This window comes from Spizellomyces punctatus, assembly GCF_000182565.1.
Source record: "Spizellomyces punctatus DAOM BR117 chromosome Unknown supercont1.7, whole genome shotgun sequence".
Lineage (NCBI taxonomy): Eukaryota > Fungi > Chytridiomycota > Chytridiomycetes > Spizellomycetales > Spizellomycetaceae > Spizellomyces > Spizellomyces punctatus.
The window spans coordinates 1288422-1315702 of NW_015971543.1; the positions used below are offsets into that span (position 1 = coordinate 1288422).

Sequence of the window (27281 nt, forward strand, 5' to 3'; positions counted from 1 at the left end):
ATTTGGTATGGAATTCATAAGGTTCTTTGGTCTAGCGGCATGATTCCTGCGCAGGTTACATGCAAATCAAGACGGTTCTTTGGTCGAGAGGCATGATTCCTGTGTGATTTGGTATGGAATTCATAAGGTTCTTTGGTCTAGCGGCATGATTCCTGCGCAGGTTACATGCAAATCAAGACGGTTCTTTGGTCGAAAGGCATGATTCCTGCGTGATTTGGTATGGAATTCATAAGGTTCTTTGGTCTAGCGGCATGATTCCTGTGTAGGTTACATGCAAATCAAGACGGTTCTTTGGTCGAAAGGCATGATTCCTGCGTGATTTGGTATGGAATTCATAAGGTTCTTTGGTCTAGCGGCATGATTCCTGTGTAGGTTACATGCAAATCAAGACGGTTCTTTGGTCTAGTGGCATGATTCCTGCTTCGGGTGCAGGAGGTCCCGGGTTCGATCCCCGGAAGAACCCCTTCCACAGGACCCTCCCAGACTTTTTTTATCTTTGGGAGCTGCTGGGTTTTGTAAAGTGCGTAGTAGGAGCATTCCTCGCAAACACCAAATCGCAATTTTTTTTTTTTTTTTTTTTTTTCATTTTGACAACTCGTATCGACCTATTCCCCGGAATAACCCCTACTGGAGTTGGTCAGATCTATTTTTTTGGTCATGTCAACCTCATGCGTAAGATGACGCCGAGTTCATCGCCCTACTGGAGCAAAACCGCACATTGTTTCATCTATGCGTTATGAATAGAATGGATATTAACTTTACTTTGAGTTAACCATAGTAACTTTCTTTAACTGTGCAATTTATACAGAAGAATAGTTTGTAAATTATTAAAAAGTTGCGGTGGCCAGATTCATTTCAACCTCAGGCTTGAATTTAATGCCCAACTCGTTCCATTTCCTCAAGGCCCATGGTCTAAACATCTTGTGAACGACATTAAAACGAAGCCAAGTTCTAAACTACACACCCTAACCCTGAACCCTAACGCCGAAACTCGAACCTTAACCCCAAACGACTAACCCGAACACTAACCCAACCCGAATCCCCGAATCCAACGCATACCCAAACCCCGAATCATCATTCCCTCGTAATCTGTCCAGCTGCTTTGACCGAGGTAAGACCTAGCCGAGTTCATCCCCCTGCTGAAGTTCGCCAGTCAATTCATTCATGATTTTTTGGTTCTGTCATCCTCGGGCTTCAACATACAAACTTACCCCCGAACCTGTTCCATATTCTCAAGAAATTGCCTCTCGACAAACTTCTTTTGGACGACGTAAAACGAAGCCGAGTTCTATACCACAAACCCCAACCCTGAACCCTAATGCCGAAACCCGAATCCTAACCCAACCCGAATCCCGAATCCAAGACCTAACCCAAACCACGAACCGTCATCCCCATCATAATCTGTTGCGATAGTTTGACCGAGGTAAGATAAAGCCAAGGGTATCAGCAGCGTAATCTGTCAAGTCGTCACATCATGACCCAATTGAGGTAACTGAAAAGATGAAATCGAGACTATCACAAACAGTGCGCCACGACACAATTCGGATATGGTCCTGCAGTACATATTACATCTTTGCAGCAATAGGATATGTGCAAAGCATTCAGGTATTGGGTCTGACGGATTCGGAGGATAGTGTAAATATACGCGGTTAAGATACCATGGTGGGATCGGGCTAGGAGAAACCAAGTACCGATTCTCATTGATCCGGGTGGTATAAGGTGCTGTTTTGAGGTTGCGGGGGGTCAAAACGCTGCTCGTCCTACGCTTGGTGCTGTCGTAAGTAGTGTTCATCGGACGTCGGGCAAACAAACGGAATCATAACAACCTTGCGATCGCCTTTACCTACACAGCAGTGTTACAAACCAGCAGACAAATGGTCTATTCGATGTGAAATGGTGGTTGTACTCGTGATTTAGAAGAACGTTGCCGAGAGACATCGTCTAACAAGGGGTTAGCTATGTAGCTAGCTGAACCGATACCAATACTTCGCTCAAAGAGCATTATACCCTACGAGCATTAATTCCAAAGCGGGTCGGGTCGGGTTAGTTAAAAACATCATCGGGATTCCGTCATGGCTGCTATAGCGGCTTTGGAAGAGGAAAATGCAACCGTTTGCAAAGTGTACTCTGATACCATTGGACCATTTTGAGCTGATGGGCGCCCCTACACTATTAGATATGGTAATGTCTATTTGCGAGATCATTTATGCTCACGTAGATGTCTTACCACGGATGCATGGAAGTTTACGAATGGGGTCCTTGAACCGTCGACAGAACCATACTCAAATCGGTGGTTTATAGTACCCAAAAGAGAAGGAAACGTTCAAGGTTCATTCTATCGCACCTCAGAATCTCCAAAAGATACCTTCAAATCACCAACGCCAATAGATGTGTTCACCGGACAAGCCGAGCAACCAGCATCGGTGTTTCTATCGGACAAAAAAGTGCTTGGAATTGAATTACCATGTGTACATGGTGGCATGTAAAGTAACTAGCGGAGTATGCATAATCCAAGTCAAAGCACTCATGTGTGTGTCTCCGTCAATACGTCGATACGAGTTGCGCTTACATAGGATAAAGATAATAACCAAACTGCAACTTTTGTATTTTTCAGGCCTCACGCGCATGTTTAGCCAGTATTTAGTCTACGACATGCAATTATATTTCCATTCGAACTACTTGGTCGGTGATTACATCGGTACGAGTTGTAGTTAGACATACAGTAGTCTGCGATCCACTTGTACTTTCATACCCATTGGAATCGCTTGGCCGGTGATTACATCGATATGAATAGTATTCTGCTGGCTGGGGCACAGGTCATATGTGGGACTGCTGGCGGAATGCCAAAGTTACCTGCGATCGACATTGACATTGAAAGGATGGGGTATTTCAGTACGACAAGGAGCTGCTAGTCAGTCGTTTTTACAAGGCTAAAAGAAGAATCCGCATGTCTACATAAGCGCCTTGTAATCGAAGCGTGAACACAGTGGATGTTCTTCTCAATACAAAGTGCTTGGCCATTGTCCTGTAGATATGGACTTCTTTTGGTAGCCAGTCCAAAGTCCCGGGATAGCTTCAGGGCATTCGATTAAAGGCATTTACATATTGCCTTGGTAGATATTGGCCATTGAGGTATGGATTGGCAAATTGCGGGGTGCAATCGCCTATTCTTGTATTGCTTTGCTAATGGGCAGTCCATTTCATCAGATGCTGTAAACCCGTCGAACCTGGCAGGGATAACCACACCGGATATTTGACTTAAATATTGTTGAATTTCTGGCATAGTATAACACCGCTGGGCGGCCGATCCTTGCCAGAAATGCCTATAGACTGCCCAACGCGATTCTGAGCTGACGTTCAATCGTTGTGCTGCCAATAATAGGCTTGCCATGGCTACGCGTCAAGATCTCCACGTTCCTCTTTCGTACAACGTCTTCCATCAACGTAGAGAACCAATCTCGGACAGCTTTTACGCGATCCACCATCAAGACGAGACCGATTGTCTGAAACTTCAAGGTATCCCCGCCGCCGGATTGCAGCAGATCATTAAGAAGTAGCGCGTGGCGGGGAGCTGTCTTTGTCGAATTTGGCAGTGTGATCAGTAATTCGACTTCATCAAATTCAGAGGACACTCCTTGGGGAGCCACGAGTCGAACACATTGCTCCATAGTACCATGTCCAACGGGAGTGACATCGTCACTGTGTGTCCACGCCGGGAAAAGGTCTTCAGCAGCTTGAACCTCAGCCTTCACTTTGTCCTTGATTCGTGGGAGGGAAGCACGCGGGGCAATCAGCTTGGCGTTCGGGTAGCGCGTCTTGTACGCTGCCGCGTCGATTGTGTGCCAGGAACATGGTATGTAGATATGGGTAACTGTACCGAGTGCGTCAATCTCGGCCATTGTTGATTCATCCGCACAGAGGACAGAGTACAGCAGGAGGGAAGTAGAGTTTGGCGGCCTGTACACTGGCATTATTCTGGGCATGTTTGAACCAGGAACAATTCCGGTAACAATCCATAAACCATCTGTCACTTTTTCCAGCGGGCCGTGTGGTTGAACACGCTGGGGAAATGGTGTGTCGGGTTTGATTTGGTCTGGCAGGCTGTAAAGAATGTAAAGGAGTCCAGCGCGGCTGACCCGACGACCATGTCTTGTGCGAGTAAGGAGGTAATAACCGCTGAGGCAGGTCAGGGCAGCGACTCCGACGCCTTTCAGTATTTGGACCGCTGTAGAGTTCAGCATGGCAGAAAGTAACAGTGGTCGTCGTCTGACAGTGCCAAAAGCCCTTTAAAAAGCAGTTTGGGACGTGCAAAGCTGTATGACTCATCACGCCACGTTTGCCTTTAACTTCGCCAAGCAGAGGATGGACAGGACAACCAACCTGCGCATTGAGAATAGATGATGATCCGAAAGTTGACCTCCCCATAATGTTGCGCAGATGGGTTGTGAGAGACGAGATTGGCCCACAGTTTAGCTGGATACGAGCTCCCTCAAATGCTCCCTTACGAAAATGCGACTACAAACGGGATCTGCGTAACGACTATAATATTGTCGCAGGCACGTTTACCACAAAGAACACAGAGCAGGTGCCGATATTCAAGAGTTGCAATCTTTAACAAGGATTGTACGGCTGTTCGTTATTGCAGCAAAAGCTAGGAAAGGTTTACTCTCCGTGACGATCTTTAGGGCACGTGACACTGGTTCGCCGCCAAACGGTGAATGATGGCTCGCCCGACTTGCGGCCTGTGATCAGCGTTAGTGGCTGCAGTTTTTAAAAGAAAGCATCGAGCCCGCAAGACATTGACGTAGAATAAAACTGCATAACCCGCTTATAATTCACTCCGCCTTTATTATCTTGAACGATATCCACCCTCCCCACCATGAACGGCACAGATAACTCACCAAATTCGCAACCAGCAACAGCAGAGCAACGTCCAGCAGAACCATCCCAGCTTACCGCCCTCAACGAACCCTCTACAACTTCTCACCCCGCCTCCTCCTCCGCTTCCTCTTCGACCACAGGGCTATCACAGTGGGAACAAACAAGAGCACAATGGACACGCGGGCACAGACCTTACAGCCCAAATCCCCCACCAGCACCTGACTGGTACAAAAGTAATCCAGCACTGGCAGACGTTGATGTGACCCATTTCGATGCTATTTATAAGAGTTTGGTGGAGGGAAGACGATTTGCCAAGCCCGTACCATTGCCTTTTGTAGTGGCAGTTTTGGTAGGTCCGCTTCAATTTGTCCTACGTGCCTTTGATTGTTGTACTAACTCTTTGTATGTTACCCAAGATACATGGGTGGAAAGTGGAGGGTTTGTGGAATCCTGCAACTGGAATTGGGGCAGCATATCCTGCAGACGAGAGTAATAATAATAATAAGAATAATAATCGATGATATATCAAAGATTTGATCCTGTCCCATACATTTCCAAAGCGCGCTCGAGGATGATCCTTTTGTTGTCATCTACTGGATTGTATGTACAATATATTGAATTGTATAGAACCATGACAAAACATCCGTCGTAAAGGGTAACAACAATCCCCCCATTTCCAAACATATGTAGAGGCTTCGTGCCCAAGCGAAATAACTATATGAAAACACATAATCGAAACCGGAACTTGCATTAGGCCAACTCTACTCTGCCTGAAAATACGTCAATGTCCTGGATTGGAATAGATAAAAAGAAAGAAAAAGCACCATGAGCCACATATCACAGGCAAAGTGTTCTTCACTCACAATCCCACCTCAGACTCATTCCCATCTTCAACAATTTTCAGTGCTGGCAGCTCCACCAAAGGAGATACCATTTCATCGCTACCACCAGAAACTGAATTCGTCCCGGTGAGCAAGTCAACTGCACTCCCACTCGCGCTGCTTGTTCTGCTCGTTACAATCCCATCCGCGGAGATTTGAATATCCAGATCCTCATCATCGCTATCCCCCGCTACCGGCGTCAAAAGACCCGTAGCGGGCGTCGCCGTAGGATGCTCACTGAAGGAAGACGATGATCGACGACCCACAGAACTAGGCGCAATATCCGAGCTATCCCTTCTGTCCACCCCCAATGGCACATTCACATGATCTCCTACACTACGGATTGCCCCTCCTATAGTAGCACCAGACCGATGACTCTCTGTGCTGTCTCTTCTGAGCCCATTGGCCAGAAAACTTCCCATCGTCAAGCTCGCCAAACTTACCCCTCTGTCCGACAGGCTCGCTCTTCTATCTGACAAATTGTCGCCTACGAGGGTAAGACTATAGCCTGTTCGCATCGACCTTTCAGATGAGGACCCACTCGTGACACCAGTGACCCTGCTGGAGGCATCGTAGAGCGCTCGTGTTGATGCTGTTTCATCGATATCTTCTTCTTCGCTATCTTCGAGATCGGAAATATGGACAGAGCGGAATGAACGGCCATCGTCTGGTGGGTCAGGGAGCTCTAGTGGCTCGTCAAGGGAAAAGATTTTATCGTGGTTTAAGAGAAGATCCTATATGGATCGTGGTTAGTTGAAAATCGCGGAACGGTCGAGTAACTCGCATCGGCTGTCCAAATACCTTCATCATTCGGACCGGATGTTTATCATGTAGAGTGATTTGCGTATGCACCTGTCCATTGGTGTGATCACTGAGTGCGTGGACATCGCTTTAAGACAGGACGGCCATTTCTTCACTTACCCGAGGCCGCAACACATAATGCCCTAGGTTTTGAGCAAAGTCGCTTATCTTCGGATCCTCCGGATCCAATTGCGCGATTAACCTTCCCAGTCATTTAGTCAACAATCAATGAATGTGAGGAACGCAACCGATGCTGTGATAGACTCACTTATGCCAATGCTCTGACAAAAGTCTCAAGGTACAGTAATGAGGTGGAGGCATCGTGGCCAGCAAGCTCCTTAGGGAGGCTATTCTCATTGGACCGAAATCATCCGCTTTGCTCAAATACAGTAGTTTGAGAGGTTCATAAATTTCGTCGGAGCAGACTGATGTGGGAAGTTCGATTAGGTAAAGTTTCAGAGCACCTATTATCAACGAAGTGGGAAGACGCCGCAGGTATTTGAGACTGGCTTTGGAGTTGTTGAGATCAGTGCGGAGAGCGTGGAGCGCTGGTATATTGGAATTCGGTTCCAGCCTAGAAGTAGGAGGTTGTTACATTTGAGTCCGCGAAAGACGATTTGGCTTAAAGACCTACCAGAGATCGACTTCTGGCCCCTCACCCCGCTCAGTAGCTCCCTGCCGGGTATCTTCGATAGCGCGCAGGCACTTCTTGACTAGCAAGGGTACTTTCCGCCCTCTGCTTGCAGCATAATCTTCAAGAGAGACGCCAAATACCTAGGCCATCCGCAAACGAAACCAGGATAAATGGAAATCCAAGAAGGAGGCAACGGGAGGTCCTTACCGGATCTCGATAAGAGTTTCCATAATAGTTATGATAGACAGCTGGTGGTAGCCGTACATTTCCAGTTCGCTGAGACTCAATCATGATTTCGATTTCCTTTGCCGGGCTAAGGGTCTCCAAGTAAACTTGATTTCTTTCGCATACATTCCGCGTGCCGGCGATAATACTCTTCTCAGCATTATTCAACCCCAATAAAGATTCTTTAAATATTTCCATTCTACGGGTTTCAACATGTTGAAGAGAATTCATATACTCCCAACAGGCGCTCTCTAAGAATAGTCGCGTCTCTTCAGTGGCTTCGACCGCTTTTCGATATTCAAAATCGGCTCGTTCGGCTTCTCGCCGAGTTTTACGATGTAACGGTTCGTTTTCGATGGAGAGACGCTTCCACTGGTAGTGACTTGAGGTACTGAAGCGATGCCCTCGTCCTATATTGCGAATGAATCCTTCATTAATCATTTGAGAAAGCATCGATATGGCTCCTTCTTCATCCAGGTGTAGCTTGACACGAAGGTACTGAAGTGCATCATCGCCCGAAAAGCAGTTTTTCGAAGATCCCCAAAGAGATTTGACGTCCTTGAAAATTGGATAAGCAGCTAGCCCTTCCGGAAACCGATTGTGACATTTATTCACCTGCGTTCTTATCTCTCTCTGCATTTTCAGTAGCAAAGTATTAAAATCCTCCACCGTGAATGATCTCGGCCCCATACTGATCATCACATCCATACTCGGCAAATCGTGCTCAGATCGACTCTGCTCGAACTTTCGTTGCTCTACATCAGCAGCACTGCACTTTGTCTTGTAGTCTTGCACCAGTCCTTCCAGCTCTGAGCGTTGCCCTGACAAGGATTTCCAGGTTGAGTCGATTTTGTCTTTACGGACAATGGAGAGCTTGCGGTTGTCATCCAAGAATCGTTGAAGGGGATGAATTAGTTGGGAAATTTGATCGGCGGCTTGTTTGTGACATGTTCCTAGGTTCGCCATTTCTTGTTTGGCATTGCCAAAGATTTGTGCAAGAAGAGACTCGTCCTTTCCAAACCCGTCTGCTCGTGGCTTTAGCTGACTCAATTCGGTTAGCTTGCTTGCGTACTGTTCTTCTGCTGTTTTTCTTTGAGTCAAAAACGCCAATAATTCCTCAATTTCGGTGACGCCCTTCAATGAAATGGTTAGTCGCCTTTAAGAATGGAATGCCAAACACATCTACTCCTCTACAGCATAACTAACCATTTGGTAGTGCTCATGGAGCACATGCACGCCAGCTGTTGGGTCGGCTAAATTGCGCGAAAATGTCTCAGTAACGGCCATGTCAACCGAGAGAGTTACCACTCTGGTTACCTGGTGTACCCCAAAACCAGTCTTCAAAACGTAGCATATCTCAAATTCTTCTTACTCCAGACTGGGGTCGCTTTGCGAGGATTCAGTTGACACGGTCAAGCAATGCGGGATGGCACTGGAAACGATCTACAATTGAAGCCGCCCGTCAAACTTGGACAAACACTCGCTACTGTAATTCTGCTTCCTCGCGAGCGGCTCCTTTCCCCTCTACTTGGGTTTCCTAAAAAACAACGGCCGTGAAGAAGCGATCTTGCCGTCCTCCGCACGGTCGTGGGCGCACAGCGAGCGTTTCGATTAATTGTGCATGACTAAGCATGCCCCCTATCTGAACGGGTTTGGGGGCGAGCTTCCAGCAAATCAGAACAAAAGACATGGCACAGGACTCTTGGGAAGATGAAGTATGTACGCACGCTGCCGTAACTTGTATCAAGACATACGTTGATTTCTGACTTTTGTCTGCAGTGGGACGAAGTGGAACCAATCCCCGTGCCTACACCGCTAGTGAATAAACCTTTAGAAACGTGAGTGCGACAATTGCCGAATGTGATCGTAGGGTCATTCCTCATATCTTTCATATCTTGTCTTTGCAAGTGTTCCACGGGGACCTACAGTTATTGAAACTGGAAGTGGACGAACTGAGTATGTGCCACAGGTAAGTCCAATTTACGCTTCACAGCTGAATTCTTTCCCCTATTTAATTCTTGGCTGCACAGGTGCGGCTTCTCAAACGCGACACCAAAGTAAAAGGAGGGACGCAAATGGAGCGATCGCCATCAGGAGGGAGTAGCAAATCGCTCGCTGAACGTGAGGCAGAGTACGCTGCGGCAAGGGCGAGAATATTTGGAGAGGGGAGTGACTCGCAGACGAGAGCAGAACCAAAGGAGTATCTTGGAGAAACCAAGGGGGGTGCTGACGAAAAAGGAGAAAAGAATCCCGCGAGAGAGGAGAAATTTGGTGCTCAAGGCCCGCCAGATCTTTCTCGATCCCAGGACTCGTTTCGGAGGTTTCCAAGCGAGAGTTCAAAAGCCATACCCCGAAATTCTTCCATTAACACTTCAATGCGAACGCCGGCGTCACGATCGCACCAGCAGAAGGAATTCGGCGAATCCTTGACCCCACCTTCGGTTTTCACCCCAAATTCCCTAAAATCTGTGAAGACCCCAGCAGGACCACCACCTGATAATGTAAAAGGGTTCATCGGCATTCGCGATACCCAAAAGTAGAGCGTTCTATCCTGCACCGAGCCACCGCAACATGTACAGATTTAGATTCAATTAGCCATTTATTACATTGCATACCAAACTAGCCCTTTCAGCTTCCTTCCTCATACTTGCTCCTGGCCGCTAACCACTTTGTCAGCGCAGGGTAACGGTCTTCGTTATCGGGATGGCTCAGTCTATCCGAGGGCGGGATCAACGGTGAGAGTTTATCCAGCGATATTAGGACATCCGACAACATATTTCCGGTTTTCTCGGCTTGCTTCTTGATGTTAGTAACTTCACATGGCCGTCAGCAACCAGTGTTCAAAATAGTCGTTCGAACAGGTAACGAAAGCCTACCAGACATTAGCTTTTCATTCTGACTTTTTGCCTCATAACAACGGTTAGTGACTGTATTCGCAAGCTTGGCGCAATATTCATCCATGTTCGTCATACTTTTCGCTAACAGTTGCTGTCCAAAAATGAGCACAATATGTCGCTGGGGTACAAGATATCCGGTACATACTTGATCCCGCGCAACGGCATCCGCACAACGTTGGATATGTGCACGACATTGTTCCCATAGCGCAATCGACGGTGACGGGTCCAGAGCAACTACGGGCGTGACTTGTTATAAAATGGGTTGACCTTAATGGTGACTGATAGAGCTCACATGGCAGTTCATTCACTTTAGCGCCGGGGGTCGGTGAAAACAACCCGCCCCAATTGAAGCCTTGAGGAGCCAGCGAAGACTCAATGAGGGGTTCAAACTACGCTAGAACATGTTGTGAATGAATATATTTTTGCAGTATGGGTTCCACGGTTCATGTTCCTATTCGATGAAAGCATACCTGTGGGACTTTTCTCAAGGCTGCGAGATCCGGGTCCAGCTCCCTAACCCTGGGACCTCTTATCACTTCCACAATACCTTCAGCATTTACGGCGCTGTTCCGTTTTCTCGCCATCTCTTCCCTCTCAGTGCCGTCGGACAAGGCGTCGTTTGAAGACGGATGACCACCTGTCCCGTTTCCGGAACCGTGTTCGTCAGGCTGCTTTACGTCCTTTTCCCCAGTGTCCTTTCCAAAAAAGCTATCCGATACAGCAGTTGTTATTGCGTCGGATATTGAAGATACGTAGGGGAAGAAAGATCCTGCTGGGCCAATGGGGGTGGAAGCTGTAATGGGAGAGGTGTCGTCTGAATCTCGCGGCTCTGGTTCACCACGAAACGAAAGAAATGCGGGGAAAGAAAATAAACCGCTTGATGGTCCTGATGGTGATGTTGAGTTCGTTAGGTGAGCAGAGGGGGCTGCAGTGTTCGTGTTTATATCGACGGGTCTTGACGGTCGTATAGGAGAAACGCGCGATGGATCCAGTTCATTTTCCGTAGACGATGCCTGTTGTGTTAAATCCTTATGACTTTACTTGAACTTCATTCTTTCGGATCATAGAACCTCACGAAAACCTACCATCCCTCCGCTTGCAGCTACCTGCCATGTCCAAAGTCCAACTCCAACGCGAAGGACCGTTGGTGAGTCATCGATGCAAACTGCCTTACCTAAGCATGTCTCCGCAGCAATATCCAAATCTCGCAGACAACGGATCCAGCAGTGATCCTGGTCTTCCTATTTTATCAACCCAAATATGGTGCGACCTGTTCCGTTGGAGGAAGCATTCGGCGACTCTCCTGCCTTTCATAGCAGGCTGCAGGCCAGTGAAACTGCCCTGAACGATGCCGACAGCTCGATTAAGAAGATGGTTGCGATTGCTGAAAAGCTGAGCGATTTGACCAAGGGTAATTCCTATGAATCTCTAAAGTAGAAAGTCTATAAAGAAATAATAGAACTCTTGCTTTAGAGTACTCGGCTAAATACCAGCAGCTTGCGGAGGAGATCCAAAACCTGGCGGGGAAGGATGATGATCCAGCATATGAGGTAAATGAGAAACTAGTGAAATACGTTCAACATCAAACTGCATTTAAGCAAACATTGTCTATCATCTAAAGGCGGTGGGCCAACAGGCAGGTGGAGGAGTCCAACATGTCGGGTTGCGCTGAGTCTAACAATGCCGTTCGATAGTAGCTCACTAAGTTTGCCCAAGTCATCAAGGTACGTGACTAATTGAAGAAGATCAATTGTAGGAATATTATCTATATAATCTGGCTCTCAGGACATTGAACGGAGTAGACTCATTGCGGCTAGCCAATATAAAGGTACCCACAAACTGCCTGGATCGCGATACAAGCAGCCATTGACTAACATATAAATACATAGACGTCTTTGTCGATCCTCTGAACCAATTCATAGCCAGTGAAGTTCAACCTACAAAGGTTTGACGTGCCAACGTTTTGTGGACTTGCGCTAGTTGTTGACCCGTTTAATAGAAAGCTGGGAAAGATTTCCAGCATGCACAAGACCAATACCAGAATGCTCTGTCAAGATACATGTCAAAAAAGTCTACGGATAAGGGAATTGAGGAGGTGTGTATATGGTATATATTTATCTTTTACTGTCTCATATTCACCAAAGCTTGTTACAGAGCGCTCGAGATGCGGCAGATGGTAACTCTTGATTGGGACATCATTAAATGAAGGATCAAGGGTCTTAATCGGAAGCTTTTAGCTAGAAAAGCATTTCATACCAAAACGATAGAGTACGCAACAAAGCTGAATGATGTTGACGTGAAGCGGAAGTTTGAAATCGTCGAAAACGTAGGAATTCCATGAAGCAGTCTTCTTTGATATCTACTTACACACTGCTCTGATTCAGGTTGTTGCCCTTGTTTATACCAATTTCTCCTTTTTCCATCAAGCATACGACGCCCTTAAAGATCTTGAGCCCTCTATGCGCGACCTCACAGGTGTGTCATAAGGTTTCTGATATCTCTATTAACATGAGCGCTTACATTTTATTGCAGGAATCCTCCAAAAGATGCGCGCGGATTACTCCAAGATTGATACAAAAGCATCCGCCGAATTCATTCTTCATCAAGTCAAACCGGAAGACTACGACCCCAGCTCCCCCACCAGTGTAAAAGCGACGCGGACGGCGTCAACTTTATATAAAGGCGGATATTTGTTCAAGAAGAGTAGCTCGAAAATGAGGACCGTATGGCATCGTCGGTATTTTGAATTAATGAACAACTTTTTGCACTATTTTTCGTTGGAGGGAAAGGTGGGTGCTGCTGGCTCTCGGTTTCGATTGGAACGGCATCATAAACATGCATCGAATATCTGGGGACGACGGATAGGATGAGGCGAAGACTACGATCGATCTACGAATTTGTGCTGTAAAGGAAACTCCAAATCCGGAGAGAAGATTTTGTTTTGACTTGGTATCGCCAAACAAGTAGGTTATTCTGAAATCTCTTTTTGTCACCCTTTTGTATACTAAAAGGCTCCGTTACTTTCCAGAGCCCTAACTCTCCAAGCTCAAAGCGAGGACCAGATGAAAGACTGGATGAGCGTCCTTCAAGCTGCCATATCACGCTCGATATCCGATGAAGGATTTGTTACATCCCCAGTCGTATGTTATTGGTAGCAGCAATTTATCGCTTTCGAGGCACTCACGCCTGCATTGCTTAGAAACCAACCTTCGGCGAAATGGATCAGGCTGCTATTGCAAAACGTGAAGGGAACAAAAGCGCGAATGAATTCATGAAACAAGTCCATGCTATCCCAGGTAACTTCGGTCGCACTGTGTTATTATTGTTCACCGATAGCTTAAATGCCGATTGTTCCCTTAGGCAATAACGTCTGCGCCGACTGTGCATCTCAGGAAGATGTGGAATGGGCAAGCTGCAACCTGGGTATCATTCTGTGCATTACGTGCTCTGGGATTCACAGAGGGTTGGGTCGGCATGTTTCCAAGGTATGCTACATCAATACTATATTGACGCTTCTGTATCTCACCGGCGTCCTGCCTTAGATGAAGTCCTTGGCGCTCGATCGGTGGGACCAGGAGAGCGGCGACATCTTACTGGCACTTGGCAATGAAAAAGTAAATGCCATTTTCGAAGGGAAATTAAGGAAGGAAGGGCAACTCGACGCCGTGAAGCCAAAGCCGAATGCTGAACGGTATGACTAAGTTTGAACGGGTCATTAGGGCACAAGCTGGAGAAAACTAATGCCAAGCTCCATCCAGGGCGGCAAAGCAAAAGTACTGTGTGGCTAAATATGCAAACAAGGTAAATGACAGCAGGAGGCTCACTGCATTAGATCCTTCGAGAGGATGTAACACCTCCCACTCGCAGGAATATCTGTTATCTCCAGACACAGATCCGACTCTCCGCAATGAGCCACTTCAATCTGCTTTTGTCAATGCTGTCAAGAACGGTGACATTCTTACTTCATTGCGGTGTATCGCGTATGGAGCGAATGTCAACGAAGTAGATTTGACTGGGCAGACCATGCTGCACAAGGTCACCTTGAGGAGCGATGCAATGGTTGCAGAGTTTTTGCTACAGTGGAATGCGGAGATAAATGGATTGGATCAAAGGGGACGAAGTAGGTCCGAATGGCACCTTAACATATCCATTATTACTGAACCACGGTGTTCTGCTTCCACTTACTCTAGCCCCACTTCATTGCGCCGCTGAGGCAGGGAATGCAAATACAGTGTTGGCGCTTTTGCGACGAAATGCAAAGACAGATATCCGCGACAATGATGGGAAGGTAAGATATGGAAATACCGTTCCTCCATATCCAATCCTTGATAGTTAATTAAACGTTCCCTTGCCAATACAGCTCGCAATAGACGTTGCAGTCGAAAACAGTACCAAATCGGAATCTCACGTTCGCATCGTAACCATTCTCCGTCTTACTTCGCTCGACAATGAAAATAAGGCGTCTTCGACCTGGCGAGCACAAGACTGGGGCATCCACGAGGCGCTCCAACATTTATCATCGCCCTCGCTGGATGCTCAGAGTGAGGCAGTTGAAAAAGTGGGTGTTGTCGAGAATATTGGGTGGGGTGGTGGTGGGACCAGCCCTATTACAGTGCCTCCAGCGGATCCAGCTGCGTGGGGAGCAAAGCCTGCGCTGGCGGCTTCCGATCCATGGGCGGAAGAGCAGAATGCCTGGGCAAAGTAGTTGTAGTAAATCTCACTTGAATTCAAACATACTGCGTGATGTGTGGGAATGGAATTAACCAACGCATTCTCGATTTTACGCCCAAACATTCGCTCTAATCTGTTGATCGGTTGTCGCTCAAATTTATATTACCTTCATGATTGGTGTGTGCCTAGGACATTTGCATAGCCCAAAAGACTTTCGATGTTTCCAACAGCACTCGACGAGATGGCCAAAGGCGTAATGGATAGTCACAAAACATTCAAGATAATTTAATCAAAACATAACGCAGGCCCCCTTTCACCCGCCGAGGCCCTCTCTATGACTGCCCTCCCCTTAGGAACAATCATAGAGCTCCAATCCGAAGATGGAGGTAGCTGCTCACACCACGCGCACTACAGTCCCAGCCAACCAATTCACACAAGGAGACGGCCACCTCCTGCCCACGCGGAAATCGCACATGTCGAGACGCGACAACGTGATTGGCTTACTAATCGCTTACGAAACCGATTATTGGACTTGCCAGCAACTCGACATGGTCTTCCGCTCTCTTGCATAATGTCCTATCGACGTCCTCTGTCGTCACCGACCAAAAGTGGTGCTCAACGTCCTGTATCTGCACTAGAACGCGCACAAGCCTTTTTGCGGGGTGAGCGACTTCCACCGTCACCTCGAACACCGACAAAATGGACAAAGAATGCGGACGTACGAAGCAGCAGCGACGATGTAGACAGCGATGAAAAGTCAGAGAATGATTCCGATCATGAGCTTCAGCAGTTCCTGGATACTCTTGCTAAAAAGAAGCCAGATACACCCACGTCACGGATAAGTACACCTCAGCCTGTTAAACGACCTGCATCATCATATCTCAAGCAATCGAGAGCCACTTCTGCCCCTGAAAATGCGCCTTCATCCCCAGCACTTTCGGCAACATCTTCTAGACAGTCGTCTGCGTCGAATAGGAACAGACCATCGTCGGCATTGATGCGTATGCAGAGTTTCAGGAAAATGGAACCGGCGGGGAATGCGAAAGTGATTCAGAGCGAGAGTGAAAGCGAGAGTGATAGTGATGTTGGCAGTGACTTTGAGAAATTTATGAAGAAAGGGGCGAGGAGTAGTATGCGTGAGAGCAAGGATCTCGAAGAGGAAGATGAGGTCGAGAAAATGAGCGAGATCTCTCCTCTGGCAAAGCAGATTGTCCAAGATGCTGGGCCATCTGCTGTACCAACATCTTCCCACAAGCAAATGGACTCTCTCCCTAAGACACCCGTCCGCTCTAATTCCACCACAAGCTCCACGTCTTTGTCATCTACTACCACCAACTCCTCTTCGCTTCCCAAAACACAAGGGCTCCAAAGCAACTCCGTTCATCCTCCTTATTCCAAACGCTCCTCAGAAAACAGTAGCAAGGGAGGGAACTTTGAAAGCGACAGTAGCAGTGCTATTGAGAGCGATTTTGATACCTTTTTGTTGAGAAAAGAGGACGTGCGGAAGCGGGATGCTGGCGTGAAGGGCGATAATGCGACTCCTAACCTTGCCAATACAAAGGAGAGGGTCAGCGAGGCGACAGAAGAGAATCGTGGGAAGATGGATGAGACGAAAGTAGAGGATCTGGAAGCCACGAGCATTCACACGCTCGAGGATCAAAGGCCGTCTGTGTCAGCACCCAGGCCGCAAGCGGAACTAGAAGCACAGGCTGCTGTTGAGAATCAGAGGGTAGCACCACAGTTGCCAGTAACGACTACTACCGCACCACCCCCACCATTCCAATACGTACAATCTGCAGTCTCGGGGCCGCATATCCCAGTAGCACCTCCAACACATCCGTACCCAATTCCCCCACAACCTATACTCCCAACAGCCTATCCACCACCTTTCCCACCGCCTACAGCCTACCCTCAGCCTCCTTACCAGCCACCACTGACAGTGTCCTACCCACCGTTTTACCCTTACTACCCACCACCTTACGCCTGGACGTCTGCACCGCAGTGCACAGAACAGCATGCATGTAGATGTTCACATGAGACGAGACATGTCCTTGCTGACGAGAGAGATGAACGTGATGAGAGACAGGAGAGGAGAAGAAGACGCCGAAGACGGGGAAAAAGGAGGGCACAGCGGAGGGATGGAAGCGATCAAGAAATCGACACACCACCGCGCACAGAGAGATATACATCGTCATCACCACCTGTACATAATAGTGATTCCAGTCTCGCAGAACAATATCGTAAGTTTTCGCCGTTTCTTTGACAGCTTTGGAATATAAACCCAACTTGTCCCTTCTTGCAGCCTTACCAACTCATCACCCAGCCCTCCAAACTCTCCATGCCCTCATCAAAACCCACCTCACGTACATCCAGAACTTCGTAGCAGCAAGTTTCGACATGGCCGCTGCAGAGAGTGCATCATATCGATGTAGAAAGTACACTACTTTGGAGGAAACCAAAAAGGTATGTGAGTAATTTCTGCACTTGGTACAAATTTGATGTTGAACAATCGGCGTTTTCGCCCAGTTTTTAAAACAACGAGCCAAAGCCCCGTTAACGATGGACGAGGCGAGGAAATTGGTGGAAGAAGAGGAACGGTTGTGAACTGTGACCTTTGTATATTACCGATGCTTGTATATAGACATGCAATTTACAACTTGCTTGTTCCCATCGCCGGGTACCCCAACTCTTCATGACGCACATTCCCACCATAATATAAATTGTTCCGCAATAAATCGCTGTAGCCACTTGAGGGACTGGTGGTCTGCGATAACCTTGTAGGGGTTCCCTCCAAGTAAGGTTTCCAAACTCTGAGGGCATCATGGACGGCAAACAACGCTTGTTCTCTGGCTCTCAATCACTGCCTCTCGAATTTACTCGCCAAATAATCCTTGAAATAGGAAACCGTTGTCTTTTCTTCCAAGGTATCCTGTGCTTCTTGATCTAGCAGTGTGTATGTCTTCTTTGGAGGTAGGAAAGCGGGGATGGGACTTGTTTCTGGTATCGGATACTGCCATTTAGAGAGGTTAGACAACTCTTCCACGGGCGAACGTCAACATGAAAAAGCTAACCTTCTTCTCAATCTCATTATTCAATATCCGCTGCAAGCTAGCTAACTGCTCTTGTCCATATTTTACTCTTTCTGCTAGTGACTCTGTTGGTTGACGAAATTCGTTCCGCACTCGGGTTAGAATGTAGGATTGAAGTCGGGCAGGTCGAGAGGGTTGCGGTGGCCAGGAGGCGTGTAGACGGAGGAAGGAGCGGTAGAGCTGGCGAACCTCTGGGTGAACAGCCATGATAGTTTGAAGTGTAAAGCAAATGGAGGAGAAAGCCCAACGATCCGTGAAGTGACAGGCCGTTGCTGGGGCAACAGTCATTTTGCCAAATTTGCCTAAATGAGGTTGTCGTGCTTTCACCCTCTGCAGATATCCTCCCTCAATGCCTCCAGACAGATCGCCTGGACCTCCAGTCTCCTTTATATGCGTCCACGCAGGGGCAGGATACCACCATCCCCGAACCCATACCGCGCTCCTCACCCTTGTTTCCGAAGCATGTCTGAGTGGAATGCGCAATTTGTTATCAGGAACGACTTCCTGCTCCGCCGCGACAACAGCGACAAACCACCTTGAATCTTCCCCACTTACCAATGCAGGCCTTGGATCTAATCTTACAATTCAAGGCACGGTGGAATGCGACGCGAGCGCTATGTGTGGACGGACAGGCGCCTTTGGAGGGGTTGGAGCCGTCAGCGGGATTCGGCACCCCATCTGTGGAGCTGTGGCCGTTATGCGAGGAGACATGCAGGGACCGGGAATTTGCGGGCTTGTTCCACCGGTTCTGCTGGTTGGGGAGGGTGCAAAAACGTTTTGCGCTGCTCAAGGGGTAGAGATCGTTCAAATGCGATCTCTGATCACAGATGAGAGTCAAACACGATGGGAGAGGCATATGAGAATTCTAAGGGAGGCAGAGCAACAGGAAGGGGAGCGAGCAAAGAAGAGACAGCGAAAGGAGTGTAGGGATAAAAGTCCAGATCTATCAGAACAATCTTTTCCGGAATCCCACTTGAATGACACAGTTGGCTGTGTAGCACAAGACTCAACCGGAAACATAACATCTACTGTCTCTAGCGGCGGAATCTCACTTAAGCATCCAGGCCGAGTGGGTGAAGCAGCCATCTACGGCGCAGGGACATGGTCCGAATGCACACCCACCGTTAGCATTGGCTGCAGTGTCTCTGGTACTGGGGAGCAAATTATAAAGACTTTATTTGCACGAGAATGCGCCAAGAGATGTTTGAAGAGCGATGACGTTGCCGAGAGCTTGAGAGAGGTTATTCGGGAGTTTTTGGACATTGATTTGATCAAGGGAAAGGAGAGAAACGTCGGAGTTATAATATATAGATGTGAGTTGACTGCAGATGAGAGTATAGGCGACGATGTGGATGGAAAGAAATATATTCGTGAGGTGTGGTGGGCTCATACGACGAAAAGCTTCTGTGTAGCGTGGATGTCGAGTGCAGACAAGAAACCCCATGCCAGGGTATCGACCTTAGCGCCAGGTCATGTCATGGTCATTGATGGACGACCAATTTGAAAAAGACGTGGTTCGTATATTCCGTGGCCAAACACGATACAGTAATAAGCTTCCCAATAAGCATGAATGAATGCTGGTCTCGACATGTTATATCCACCGTAGCTAATCATACATTTGATTCAAATGCTGCAATAACTGGCTTCGGTTTTTTTCTCTGACTTTATCATCCGTTGTCTTGTGTACCTAACACATCCAAAAGGTATGAGTGACGTGACGACAGGTAACACTGCAGGCAATGCCGCACCTTCAATTTGATCTTCTTTCCAGTAATCGCACTGCGTCGCACGTCTTCATCGCTAGATCTGTCGTCGCTGCTGCTAGACTTTCGGTGTTTCTTCTTCTTCTGCATTAGATAGGACGAGAACATTAAGGAATATTCTAGGCAGATCAAGTAACTGTCAATGTCCACAACATACATCCTTCTTTTTCTTGTCCTTACTCTTCTTTTTCTTCTCTTTTGATTTCTTTCGCTGGCCTGAGCAGAGATGTCAAAAACTTGGCGCCATCTTTTAAAACCTCTGCACATGCAAAAAACCAACCTGGATCACTATCACTCCCGCTACTACTCTCTGAGCTTTCATCTCTCTTCCGACGCTTGTATCCCGACCGAGAGCGCTTACGTTCGTCTACAAGCAATCTCCCATGGAAGTTTGCATCGTATTGGAGAAAGTTTTACGTGTATCGAGGGTTATGTGTTGTTTGACCATGTGTTCAGTCAGTTTTATGAACATGGAGTATTGTTATTTTATTGAACGTGTATGGTCAGGAAGAAACAGACAGGAATACTAACCTTCGGATGAAGAGCGGGAGCGCCGTGGAGATTTAGAACGGGAACGTGAGCTAGATGCACTGGTGCGTTTCTTGTAATATGGTGACACTGCGGGAAAAAGAAGCGGAGGTTATCAGAGAACAAAACGAAATAAAGCCTGCGATCAGAGCAGACCTTCTCGTCGGCTTTGTCGGCCTTCTCTGGAGCGATCTCTATATTCACTGCGATGGCGGCGTGATGAGGAACGAGAGTCTGAATCTGTAACAGAAAGCCGACGGCTTCTCTCTCTGCTGCTGCGACGACTCGTCATGTCTTTCTGATCAAACCTCTCGCTACTGGGACAAAGCTTTGCAAAAGTACTTTTGACGCCCTCTGGACTTGCACACGTGACGCCATTGCCCCAAATCAGACTCATTGAAAGGCCCACCATGGCGGAGCACAAAATAACACACACTTGACGGGGGAACGAGATCTGCAAGAAACAAGTCTGGACCGGATGCGACAAAGCGATAGCCATACATAAAGTAACGAACGCCTACCCCGCCTTCCACGTCAATGCGTTCATTCTAACCCGCATCTTGAGAAAGGGTCTCCGCGAGCTTTATGTCCAATGTGGAGGCATCGACCAAGAACCAAGCTTCTGCGAGCTTGGAGGCTCGTTCATCTAAACCAACACCGGATGTGGGACTGTCCATACCTGCGAGGGGAAACTCGCTAAGTCCCTCATCGAAACCTTTGCCTTCGCTTCCACCTGCCATCATTACTAGACCGCCGCTGCTGGATTCTGCCTTTGAGGGGAGTGATGGAGCGTCACTACGAGGCCAGCGGCAAGGAAGTGGACGAAACTCACCCCGCGTGTCGATATCGCAGAAAATGGAGGGAGGGGAGAATAAAGGGGATGCAGCCAGCTCGCTGCAACCGCTCTTAGCCCAGGCGCTGGCGCGGGCTGAGCTAGCGGTGAAATTGGATGGAGAGAGCAAATACGTTGAAGCGTTGCAAGCATACTGTGATACGATCCTCATTTTTGAAATGGTTTTAGAAAAAGCTGATGAAGCGGCCTTGGGAATTCATGCGGACAGTGAAGGACGACGAGAGAACACACCTGTATTGTTGAAGGATGATAGAAAAAGACTCATTGAACTGCGGAACACCTACGTGCAACGTGTCGGGGTTTTGTTATCGACCTTGCCATCGGAATACACGGCATGGTACAATGGCCGAGCCACAGCACGCCCACCGACATCGCGAGCACCCAGTGCTGCAGATATCCGTTCCGCACGAGGTTCAATGACTCCATTTACCCCCATGAACCCCTACGAAGCCATGATGATGGCCGATCCCTCAATGGCGGAACCACCCGAACCACCACCAAATAATCCAGAGCTGCGGGTTTTCTGGCTCATGCGGCTCTTGGCACGGTCAATGACTACGGGCGGCTTCGTGACTAATGGATTATACGTTCCGCGAGAGGTGTGGATACAAAACGGAGCGAAATTCACGGCAATGGAGACAAAGGTCGCAGCGTGTAACGAAGTAATTAAAGAACTGGATATTTTGGATGAAAGAGAAATTACGAAAACCGACGAAATGGCACGAAAGCTCATGTCTGTCCTCAAGTCTCTGGAACACGCCAAGAAAACCCTCTCAAAAAAACTCCGCTTTATTGAACTCGACTCCAAATCCGGCCCTTCTTCACCTCTTGTCACCGAATCCAATGTGTCCCTCGCCAGCACGTCGTCGTCCTCCGCGCCCAGCCTCCTATCTCCCTCCCTCATACCACTTGACCAGAAACAAAGCAGATTTACATCATGGGGCTCAAAATTATCCAAAAGTATGGAAAAGTTGACCAAGGAACGACCCGCGGACTCGATTTTGTATATCGAGACGCTCCTGCGGTTCTTTTCGGCCGCAGGAAGGCTGGAGAAGGTGCTGATTTACTATTCCTCTTTGCCTCCTGTCCGGAATGTACCTGTTGTTTTAGCGAGAGTGCGTGGGTGTGTGAGATTGCTTTGGGGTGTCTTTTGTATGTTTGTTGGAAGGGATTTGGAGGCATTATTGGAACGGTTTTTGAAAAAGGGACGGCAGGTAGTGTGTCTGTAGCTGGCTTAGGGTTCAGTTTTGGCTGGGATGTCTCAGCTCTAAGGCAGAACACATCGAGAACTCGTTTTTCTTTTCTGCTGCCTGGAGTAGTAGGAGTGGACGGTGGATTAGGATCCGTGGATTGTTAAGATGGACGCTCGTCATTTTAGATGCAAGGTCCGGTTGCTGCGGTTATATCCGTTTTTTTTTGTTTGTTGCTTCTTTTTGTTATGTTTGGAAGAACAGAGATATTTATTCTTTAAAGACGACAGATTGACATGTTTGTTACTGGTGAAATGCTTGTTTTTATTCCGTCCATTCCAACGGGCCCGCTTTAAACACACGTCAAAAGAATAAAAAAATTCAATATCATGAAAATACAAAAATATCCCATTTTCCTTTCCATCAAAAAATCAAAACTATAATCCATCACATTGCAAATCGCCCTCGCACATCCTGCAGTTCCTCTCGCACCACTTCAACTCGATTCAAGAGGGACTCCAATCTATCCAAAGCATGCTTGTTCTCAATTCTTTGGACGTTAACGGCTGTTTTCACCTTGGAGGCTCGCATTCGGAGACTTGTGTATGTTGTGGGTGGTGGTATTCTGGGAGGATGAGGTATGGGTGTAGAGGGTTCAGCAGCCAAAGCAACCTCTTCTGAAGGTCTATCCACAACAGTCGAATCGCAATGTTCGGAATGGAGTGACTCGGATACGGAAACTCCTGGAAGGGACCTCAACGTCCTAACCCAAACACTCAATTCTGCCACACATGCAACCTCAAATACTCTTTGAATGCCATTCACACCATCTCGAAGTACGAACCTCCACCGTCCCTTTTCTTTGCTGACTCTGATTAAACCGAATCCAAGATAATCTGTATCGAATTGTGATAAAAGCTTGCCGGTGCTCCCGGAAGATAAGAGCTCATGTTCAGTTGTTTGGGTTGGGGTAATGGTGAGGCGGACGGGAATTTTGCGGGTGGTTGTTCCAAGAACGTGTTTTTTCGGTGCTAGTTTGTGGAGAGGGGATAGGGAGGTATAGGAGGACACTGAGAGGAGTGTGCCGGTGAAGATCGGGTTAGACATGAGATGGGATTGTAAGGCGAGAGTAGTCGTTGGCGCGGAGAGCGAAGATGGGAGGGGTGCGCGGAGCATTGGCACAGATTGAGATACTCCGATGTTAGGCGTAAGTTTGGCGGAGAGGAAGGTGGGTGTCCATCGTCGTTTCATTTTTAAAGCCATTCGGAATAGACAAAGGATGGCAATACAAGATTGGCTATGATGATACGTAATTGAGTCGTTAATCGATCATCCACAAAACGCAACACTGCCAGAGGAGAAAAGCCCGAAACAACTTGTCTCGCGCATGTCGGAGTTGCAATCACGTGAGAGACGCGGTAGGCAGCTGTGATGAGGTTTTGTATCTCGTTAAGCACTTTGGAGGTCTACATAACATAGCCATAGGTTAGAGCAAAAAATCAAAGAAAAATGGGCCAAAATCGTCCATATGTTTTAGTTGCAAAAGAAGTTCCGCCCGATGTTATGGGCGAAGGTTTGTAAAACTTTTGTAGGGATTTAAGAGAGGCAGAAGCGTGCGCTAAGTTTCTTTTTCGTTTGTTTGTTTTTTGTTACTTGGGTATAGATCTCAAGTATACTCAGCCGGAAAGGAAGCCTGTTCCTGTTTCGTTTGTACGGCATAAAGAGGTGGGCTACGGTCATTTCCATTTCAATTCATATTGTCCTATACCTAGCGGTCTAATACAAAATCCAAAATCTTCGAAATTACACAGTACGGTCCCCGCCGTGCACCAACCGGTCGCATCCTTCCACATACTATCCTAGGTTCTGCCGATGAATTTGAAGAGTTGGAGCGATTGGAGCGTGGAGTGTCGGAAGGGTATGACGGAGGTGAAAGCGAGGAAGAGCGCGAAGAAGAGCGGGAACGAGAAAGGGAGAGAGAGGAAAAGGAACGTTCTGATAGGGAAGAGAAGCGACGGAGAGTAGAGGAGGAGAGACAGAGATGGTTGGGCAAATTGCGAATCTTTCAGAGATATATGTAAGTACCGTGCTAATGTACATGTATTCTGGATGGCGGTTTAACAGATCCAAATGGTATAGAGAACTCCGCGAAACCCATGCCCTAAAAACCTGGACCCGCCACTCCCATGTCTGGTCCAAGAACGAATCCCATATTTCCAAAGCCACCCGCCGATCGAAATCACATCTTCTCATGTCGCGGTTAAACACCCATCGACAAAAAGTTGAAAGGTCGCGATTGATTGAGACGGCATTGAGAGTGCTTGAAGAGGAGCATGTGGAGTTTTGGAGGGTGGGATGTAGAGTTGGCAGTGAGCTTTTGGGACTTGTTATGCCAATTCCCAAAGGCGGTCCTCGACAGTGAGTAACATATCCGCTGATGTTTGGTTTGAGGTGATGCACAGTATTCACGCGGTGATCTCATGTAGGATTGAGAGGGTCAGAACAATTGATACTGCGTATGTTATTTCTCTTTGCACTCTTCCGTTCCGCGATATGCTCACAAGGTTTACACAGCCCACCGCCATCGAACGACTATTACGTGCAAAAAGCGCAGGAATTATCACCCATCATCTCTCTTTTTGATCCCTTCCATGAGGTATACATCAAAGAGTTCCGAGCATTTTCATTGTTATCCTAAATTTAAATTCAATGTAGCTGGGAGACGGGGGTTACATGGAAGTACGAGGACACTCAATCCTATCGAATCGAATGACATCGCTAGTCGAGAAACTTGTTACAAAGCTCGACGACCAGAACCCACCTCCACCAGTCACCGAACCCGAGCCTCAAACTTCATCACCCCAAGGTCCCATCCTTCATCTCCCCCAAAAACGATTAACCTTCACTACGGACCTCTCGGAAACGACCGCATCGGTACTAACGATATATAATACTGGGTCGACGGCTATTAGGTTCGAGATTAGTAAAGTGGAGATGGAGAATGCGGTCGGTGTCAAGGAAGTCAGGGATGGTGTGCAGAGATTTTATTTGAAGAATTGTGGTGGGATGATATTACCGGGATTGGCGTGGGATGTGGGAGTGGCGTTCAAGAGCTGTCGGCCTGGTGTAAGGCTCCGTTTTTTTTTTTTGTCCCAATCTTTTGCAGTAGATGGAAAGACTGATTTGGCGGTTTTTGCTGACAGGTCTATACTGAAAAATGGAAGATTATAACGGTGCCTGACGTGGGCGACGCTGAAGAGGAACTGGTTGTCACTCTGCAGGTATATCTGACCCAACAGTTGACGTGTGCTCAACAATCCACTGATATCTTGCAATGAACAAATTAGGGAATAGCAATTGAACCCGATACGACAGCCTCCAAACGAGTGGCCCTCGAACGCCTTCTCCATCATCGAGAGTGCGTAGATTTGTTCCCGTAGTTTTGTCTCTTCCGTTTATTTCCTTCCAACTAAACACTGTTGGTCAAACAGAGCAACAACGGCTGCCAAAACTTTCCTCAACTCTCTTTTGACAAGCATTACCAAACCACCGCGCACCAAACCACCTAAAGCGACCGCAACCCTCTCTGACAAAAATCCAGGATTGGGGTTGGAGTTTTCAGCGAGGATAGTGGAGAGCTTAGAGTCTCTGGCGCAGGAAGCGTATCGGGTGGTGGGCGTAGGGTTTGGGTGGGATGGATCGGTATTGACATTGTATAATGTGTGTGTGATCGCGATTTTGGGTACAATCATCTCGAGTACTAATTGTGATTCCGGTTGATGATTACAGGTCATGAATCAGATTTCCGAGGCAGAGCTCCGATCAACGTATCTGCGCCGCTTAAATGAGTGCATCGATGCGGCATCAAAGAAGGATGTGGGCAATGGAGAGAGTCTGTTAAATGTTGTGGGGTGAGTTTTGTTCCCATTCATAGAATATTGAGCTGTAGCATTGATGGCTGGGTAGGTATGATATAGTTGCCTCATTAGCAGACCAGATTGCGGAGACTAGTGAAGTGCTGCGAAAACGAATGGGACTTCCTGTTGTGGTGAGTTTTGTATTTCTGTGACCCAGAAGGTAAACTTCAGCGCAACTCATTGCGTTGCGCACGCAGAGAGCGGCAACCAAATTCTTTGATGACGAAAAGTTGATTGATTTGGATGGAGGGCTGGAAGGTACATGCACGGTTCCGCTCCAATCAGCCCAACTTGAACAAGAAACCTGGCCTTTAACCAATCTTATTTCATTCAAAGGACCTCCCAGCGGAGCAGGCACAGCGCCCATCGATGCTGCGCGCAGAGCCACGCCCCCAGTGACCCAGCCCTCCGACGCGGGAGACAAGGGCAAGAAAGGCGTAAGTTGACAAGAGATCTAATCAGTTCACAAAAGGAACAATTCATGTGGTCTAATCATATTCCATCCATTGTGTGGGCAGTCTGTTGCATCCAAGGAACCAGCAGCCAAAAAGGCATCAACACCGGGGCCAACTGGCAAACCGGGCACCAAGGGCGGACCAAAAAGCAAAACCGTTGAAATCAATCTACAAGAACCGGAAGCAGCTACACCCCATCACCCAATCGTGTTAGCCAAGGTATCAGTCAAGCCTCGCAAGCTCGATTCCTCCAAGGGATGGACACGAGAACGCAGACAGATGGAAGATGCCTACAAACGGGAATTCAAGCAGGAAGCCTGGCTGGCCGTTGCTTCCGCAATCACCCGATTGTGTGATTTGTTTGCGGACTTGGATGGATAATTGGCGGAGCTTTTTGTGTTATAGATATCAATGTAACCTTTTAAGGGTATTATGACGTTATCATGACTGTGCCATGCAATGTGGGATGTGATCATATCAACAAGTGTTCCAAATT

At 47.7% G+C, this 27281-nt stretch overlaps 12 protein-coding genes and 1 non-coding gene across 15 annotated transcripts; 8 read left to right on the forward strand and 5 right to left on the reverse strand.

Annotated features, from left to right (window-relative positions):
• Positions 1-391: 391 nt before the first annotated feature.
• On the forward strand, positions 392-463 carry SPPG_10089. Its single transcript has one exon. It is a non-coding gene; the product is annotated as a tRNA-Pro (tRNA).
• Positions 464-3132: 2669 nt separating this feature from the next.
• Positions 3133-4369, reverse strand: SPPG_04823 (uncharacterized protein). The gene has a single exon (XM_016753061.1). The coding sequence runs from the start codon at positions 4239-4241 to the stop codon at positions 3324-3326; it is 918 nt and encodes a 305-aa protein (XP_016608550.1). The 5' UTR covers positions 4242-4369; the 3' UTR covers positions 3133-3323.
• Positions 4370-4388: 19 nt separating this feature from the next.
• SPPG_04824 (uncharacterized protein) lies at positions 4389-5511 on the forward strand. The gene is made up of 2 exons (XM_016753062.1): positions 4389-5230; positions 5298-5511. Exons 1-2 carry the CDS (start codon positions 4880-4882, stop codon positions 5400-5402), a joined length of 456 nt encoding a protein of 151 aa, XP_016608551.1. The 5' UTR covers positions 4389-4879; the 3' UTR covers positions 5403-5511.
• Positions 5472-9026, reverse strand: SPPG_04825. Of its 2 annotated transcripts, none has more exons than XM_016753063.1 (10): positions 8740-9026; positions 8629-8675; positions 8038-8556; positions 7405-7980; positions 7198-7337; positions 6832-7137; positions 6684-6765; positions 6564-6614; positions 6206-6496; positions 5472-5670 (listed from the first exon to the last, which is right to left on the reverse strand). In XM_016753063.1, exons 1-10 carry the CDS (start codon positions 8774-8776, stop codon positions 5632-5634), a joined length of 2088 nt encoding a protein of 695 aa, XP_016608552.1. In that variant the 5' UTR covers positions 8777-9026; the 3' UTR covers positions 5472-5631. The 2 variants fall into 2 exon arrangements, with proteins under 2 accessions (XP_016608552.1, XP_016608553.1); XM_016753064.1 differs by having other exon boundaries at positions 5753-6496.
• On the forward strand, positions 8984-10045 carry SPPG_04826 (uncharacterized protein). The gene is made up of 4 exons (XM_016753065.1): positions 8984-9137; positions 9202-9260; positions 9331-9391; positions 9453-10045. The coding sequence occupies exons 1-4, from the start codon at positions 9111-9113 to the stop codon at positions 9960-9962; spliced, it is 657 nt and encodes a 218-aa protein (XP_016608554.1). The 5' UTR covers positions 8984-9110; the 3' UTR covers positions 9963-10045.
• Positions 9966-11430, reverse strand: SPPG_04827. 2 transcript variants are annotated; one of them, XM_016753067.1, is made up of 6 exons: positions 11405-11430; positions 10790-11332; positions 10612-10708; positions 10465-10553; positions 10299-10410; positions 9966-10235 (listed from the first exon to the last, which is right to left on the reverse strand). In XM_016753067.1, the coding sequence occupies exons 1-6, from the start codon at positions 11405-11407 to the stop codon at positions 10051-10053; spliced, it is 1029 nt and encodes a 342-aa protein (XP_016608556.1). In that variant the 5' UTR covers positions 11408-11430; the 3' UTR covers positions 9966-10050. The 2 variants fall into 2 exon arrangements, with proteins under 2 accessions (XP_016608556.1, XP_016608555.1); XM_016753066.1 differs by having other exon boundaries at positions 10790-11415.
• A 124-nt stretch (positions 11431-11554) lies between these two features.
• On the forward strand, positions 11555-15112 carry SPPG_04828 (uncharacterized protein). Its single transcript, XM_016753068.1, has 20 exons — positions 11555-11730; positions 11793-11869; positions 11941-11955; positions 12017-12043; positions 12105-12147; positions 12209-12264; positions 12319-12414; positions 12474-12495; positions 12557-12645; positions 12704-12794; positions 12852-13108; positions 13185-13282; positions 13348-13459; positions 13519-13615; positions 13680-13804; positions 13862-14010; positions 14078-14120; positions 14187-14439; positions 14510-14607; positions 14680-15112. The coding sequence occupies exons 1-20, from the start codon at positions 11580-11582 to the stop codon at positions 15022-15024; spliced, it is 2244 nt and encodes a 747-aa protein (XP_016608557.1). The 5' UTR covers positions 11555-11579; the 3' UTR covers positions 15025-15112.
• A 449-nt stretch (positions 15113-15561) lies between these two features.
• On the forward strand, positions 15562-17673 carry SPPG_04829 (uncharacterized protein; the record flags this gene model as incomplete). The annotated part of the gene is made up of 3 exons (XM_016753069.1): positions 15562-17230; positions 17293-17453; positions 17517-17673. 3 exons carry the CDS (start codon positions 15562-15564, stop codon positions 17592-17594), a joined length of 1908 nt encoding a protein of 635 aa, XP_016608558.1. The 3' UTR covers positions 17595-17673.
• On the reverse strand, positions 17585-18322 carry SPPG_04830 (uncharacterized protein). Its single transcript, XM_016753070.1, has 2 exons — positions 18062-18322; positions 17585-18000 (listed from the first exon to the last, which is right to left on the reverse strand). The coding sequence occupies exons 1-2, from the start codon at positions 18284-18286 to the stop codon at positions 17848-17850; spliced, it is 378 nt and encodes a 125-aa protein (XP_016608559.1). The 5' UTR covers positions 18287-18322; the 3' UTR covers positions 17585-17847.
• Positions 18323-18426: 104 nt separating this feature from the next.
• On the forward strand, positions 18427-19713 carry SPPG_04831 (uncharacterized protein; the record flags this gene model as incomplete). Its single annotated transcript, XM_016753071.1, has 1 exon — positions 18427-19713. A coding segment is annotated over one exon (1157 nt), but the record flags the coding sequence as incomplete, so codon positions are not given.
• A 1076-nt stretch (positions 19714-20789) lies between these two features.
• Positions 20790-22702, forward strand: SPPG_04833 (uncharacterized protein). The gene has a single exon (XM_016753072.1). It carries the CDS (start codon positions 20956-20958, stop codon positions 22450-22452), a length of 1497 nt encoding a protein of 498 aa, XP_016608561.1. The 5' UTR covers positions 20790-20955; the 3' UTR covers positions 22453-22702.
• A 9-nt stretch (positions 22703-22711) lies between these two features.
• SPPG_04834 (uncharacterized protein) lies at positions 22712-23764 on the reverse strand. The gene has a single exon (XM_016753073.1). The coding sequence runs from the start codon at positions 23674-23676 to the stop codon at positions 22861-22863; it is 816 nt and encodes a 271-aa protein (XP_016608562.1). The 5' UTR covers positions 23677-23764; the 3' UTR covers positions 22712-22860.
• Positions 23765-23881: 117 nt separating this feature from the next.
• Positions 23882-27264, forward strand: SPPG_04835 (uncharacterized protein). Its single transcript, XM_016753074.1, has 15 exons — positions 23882-23986; positions 24077-24138; positions 24225-24490; positions 24553-24831; positions 24900-24929; positions 24988-25069; positions 25129-25539; positions 25617-25694; positions 25761-25831; positions 25905-26133; positions 26203-26324; positions 26380-26461; positions 26528-26588; positions 26667-26767; positions 26849-27264. Exons 1-15 carry the CDS (start codon positions 23923-23925, stop codon positions 27164-27166), a joined length of 2256 nt encoding a protein of 751 aa, XP_016608563.1. The 5' UTR covers positions 23882-23922; the 3' UTR covers positions 27167-27264.
• The last annotated feature ends 17 nt before the right edge of the window (positions 27265-27281 follow it).

Bases quoted from the DNA above. Each gene is read 5' to 3' on its own strand.
- SPPG_04823 (XM_016753061.1), bottom strand. From the start codon at position 4,241: ATGCTGAACTCTACAGCGGTCCAAATACTGAAAGGCGTCGGAGTCGCT.
- SPPG_04824 (XM_016753062.1), top strand. From the start codon at position 4,880: ATGAACGGCACAGATAACTCACCAAATTCGCAACCAGCAACAGCAGAG. The intron at 5,231-5,297 runs GTAGGTCCGCTT...ATGTTACCCAAG, and splicing joins CTTTTGTAGTGGCAGTTTTG to ATACATGGGTGGAAAGTGGA.
- SPPG_04825 (XM_016753064.1), bottom strand. From the start codon at position 8,776: ATGCTACGTTTTGAAGACTGGTTTTGGGGTACACCAG. The intron at 8,676-8,739 runs GTAACCAGAGTG...CGCGCAATTTAG, and splicing joins CTGGTTTTGGGGTACACCAG to CCGACCCAACAGCTGGCGTG. The intron at 6,497-6,563 runs GTATTTGGACAG...CGATCCATATAG, and splicing joins ATCCGGTCCGAATGATGAAG to GATCTTCTCTTAAACCACGA.
- SPPG_04826 (XM_016753065.1), top strand. From the start codon at position 9,111: ATGGCACAGGACTCTTGGGAAGATGAA. The intron at 9,138-9,201 runs GTATGTACGCAC...TTTTGTCTGCAG, and splicing joins AGGACTCTTGGGAAGATGAA to TGGGACGAAGTGGAACCAAT. The intron at 9,392-9,452 runs GTAAGTCCAATT...TTGGCTGCACAG, and splicing joins GAACTGAGTATGTGCCACAG to GTGCGGCTTCTCAAACGCGA.
- SPPG_04827 (XM_016753067.1), bottom strand. The intron at 10,709-10,789 runs GTATGCTTTCAT...GTTCTAGCGTAG, and splicing joins CCTTGAGAAAAGTCCCACAG to TTTGAACCCCTCATTGAGTC. The intron at 10,236-10,298 runs GTAGGCTTTCGT...GGCCATGTGAAG, and splicing joins GAATGAAAAGCTAATGTCTG to TTACTAACATCAAGAAGCAA.
- SPPG_04828 (XM_016753068.1), top strand. From the start codon at position 11,580: ATGGTGCGACCTGTTCCGTTGGAGGAAGCATTCGGCGACTCTCCTGCC. The intron at 11,731-11,792 runs GTAATTCCTATG...CTCTTGCTTTAG, and splicing joins GCTGAGCGATTTGACCAAGG to AGTACTCGGCTAAATACCAG. The intron at 12,148-12,208 runs GTACCCACAAAC...ATAAATACATAG, and splicing joins TGCGGCTAGCCAATATAAAG to ACGTCTTTGTCGATCCTCTG.
- SPPG_04830 (XM_016753070.1), bottom strand. From the start codon at position 18,286: ATGGCTGTTCACCCAGAGGTTCGCCAGCTCTACCGCTCCTTCCTCCGT. The intron at 18,001-18,061 runs GTTAGCTTTTTC...TCTAAATGGCAG, and splicing joins ATAATGAGATTGAGAAGAAG to TATCCGATACCAGAAACAAG.
- SPPG_04833 (XM_016753072.1), top strand. From the start codon at position 20,956: ATGTCCAATGTGGAGGCATCGACCAAGAACCAAGCTTCTGCGAGCTTG.
- SPPG_04834 (XM_016753073.1), bottom strand. From the start codon at position 23,676: ATGGCTTTAAAAATGAAACGACGATGGACACCCACCTTCCTCTCCGCC.
- SPPG_04835 (XM_016753074.1), top strand. From the start codon at position 23,923: ATGGGCCAAAATCGTCCATATGTTTTAGTTGCAAAAGAAGTTCCGCCC. The intron at 23,987-24,076 runs GTTTGTAAAACT...ACTTGGGTATAG, and splicing joins GCCCGATGTTATGGGCGAAG to ATCTCAAGTATACTCAGCCG. The intron at 24,930-24,987 runs GTATGTTATTTC...AGGTTTACACAG, and splicing joins GTCAGAACAATTGATACTGC to CCCACCGCCATCGAACGACT.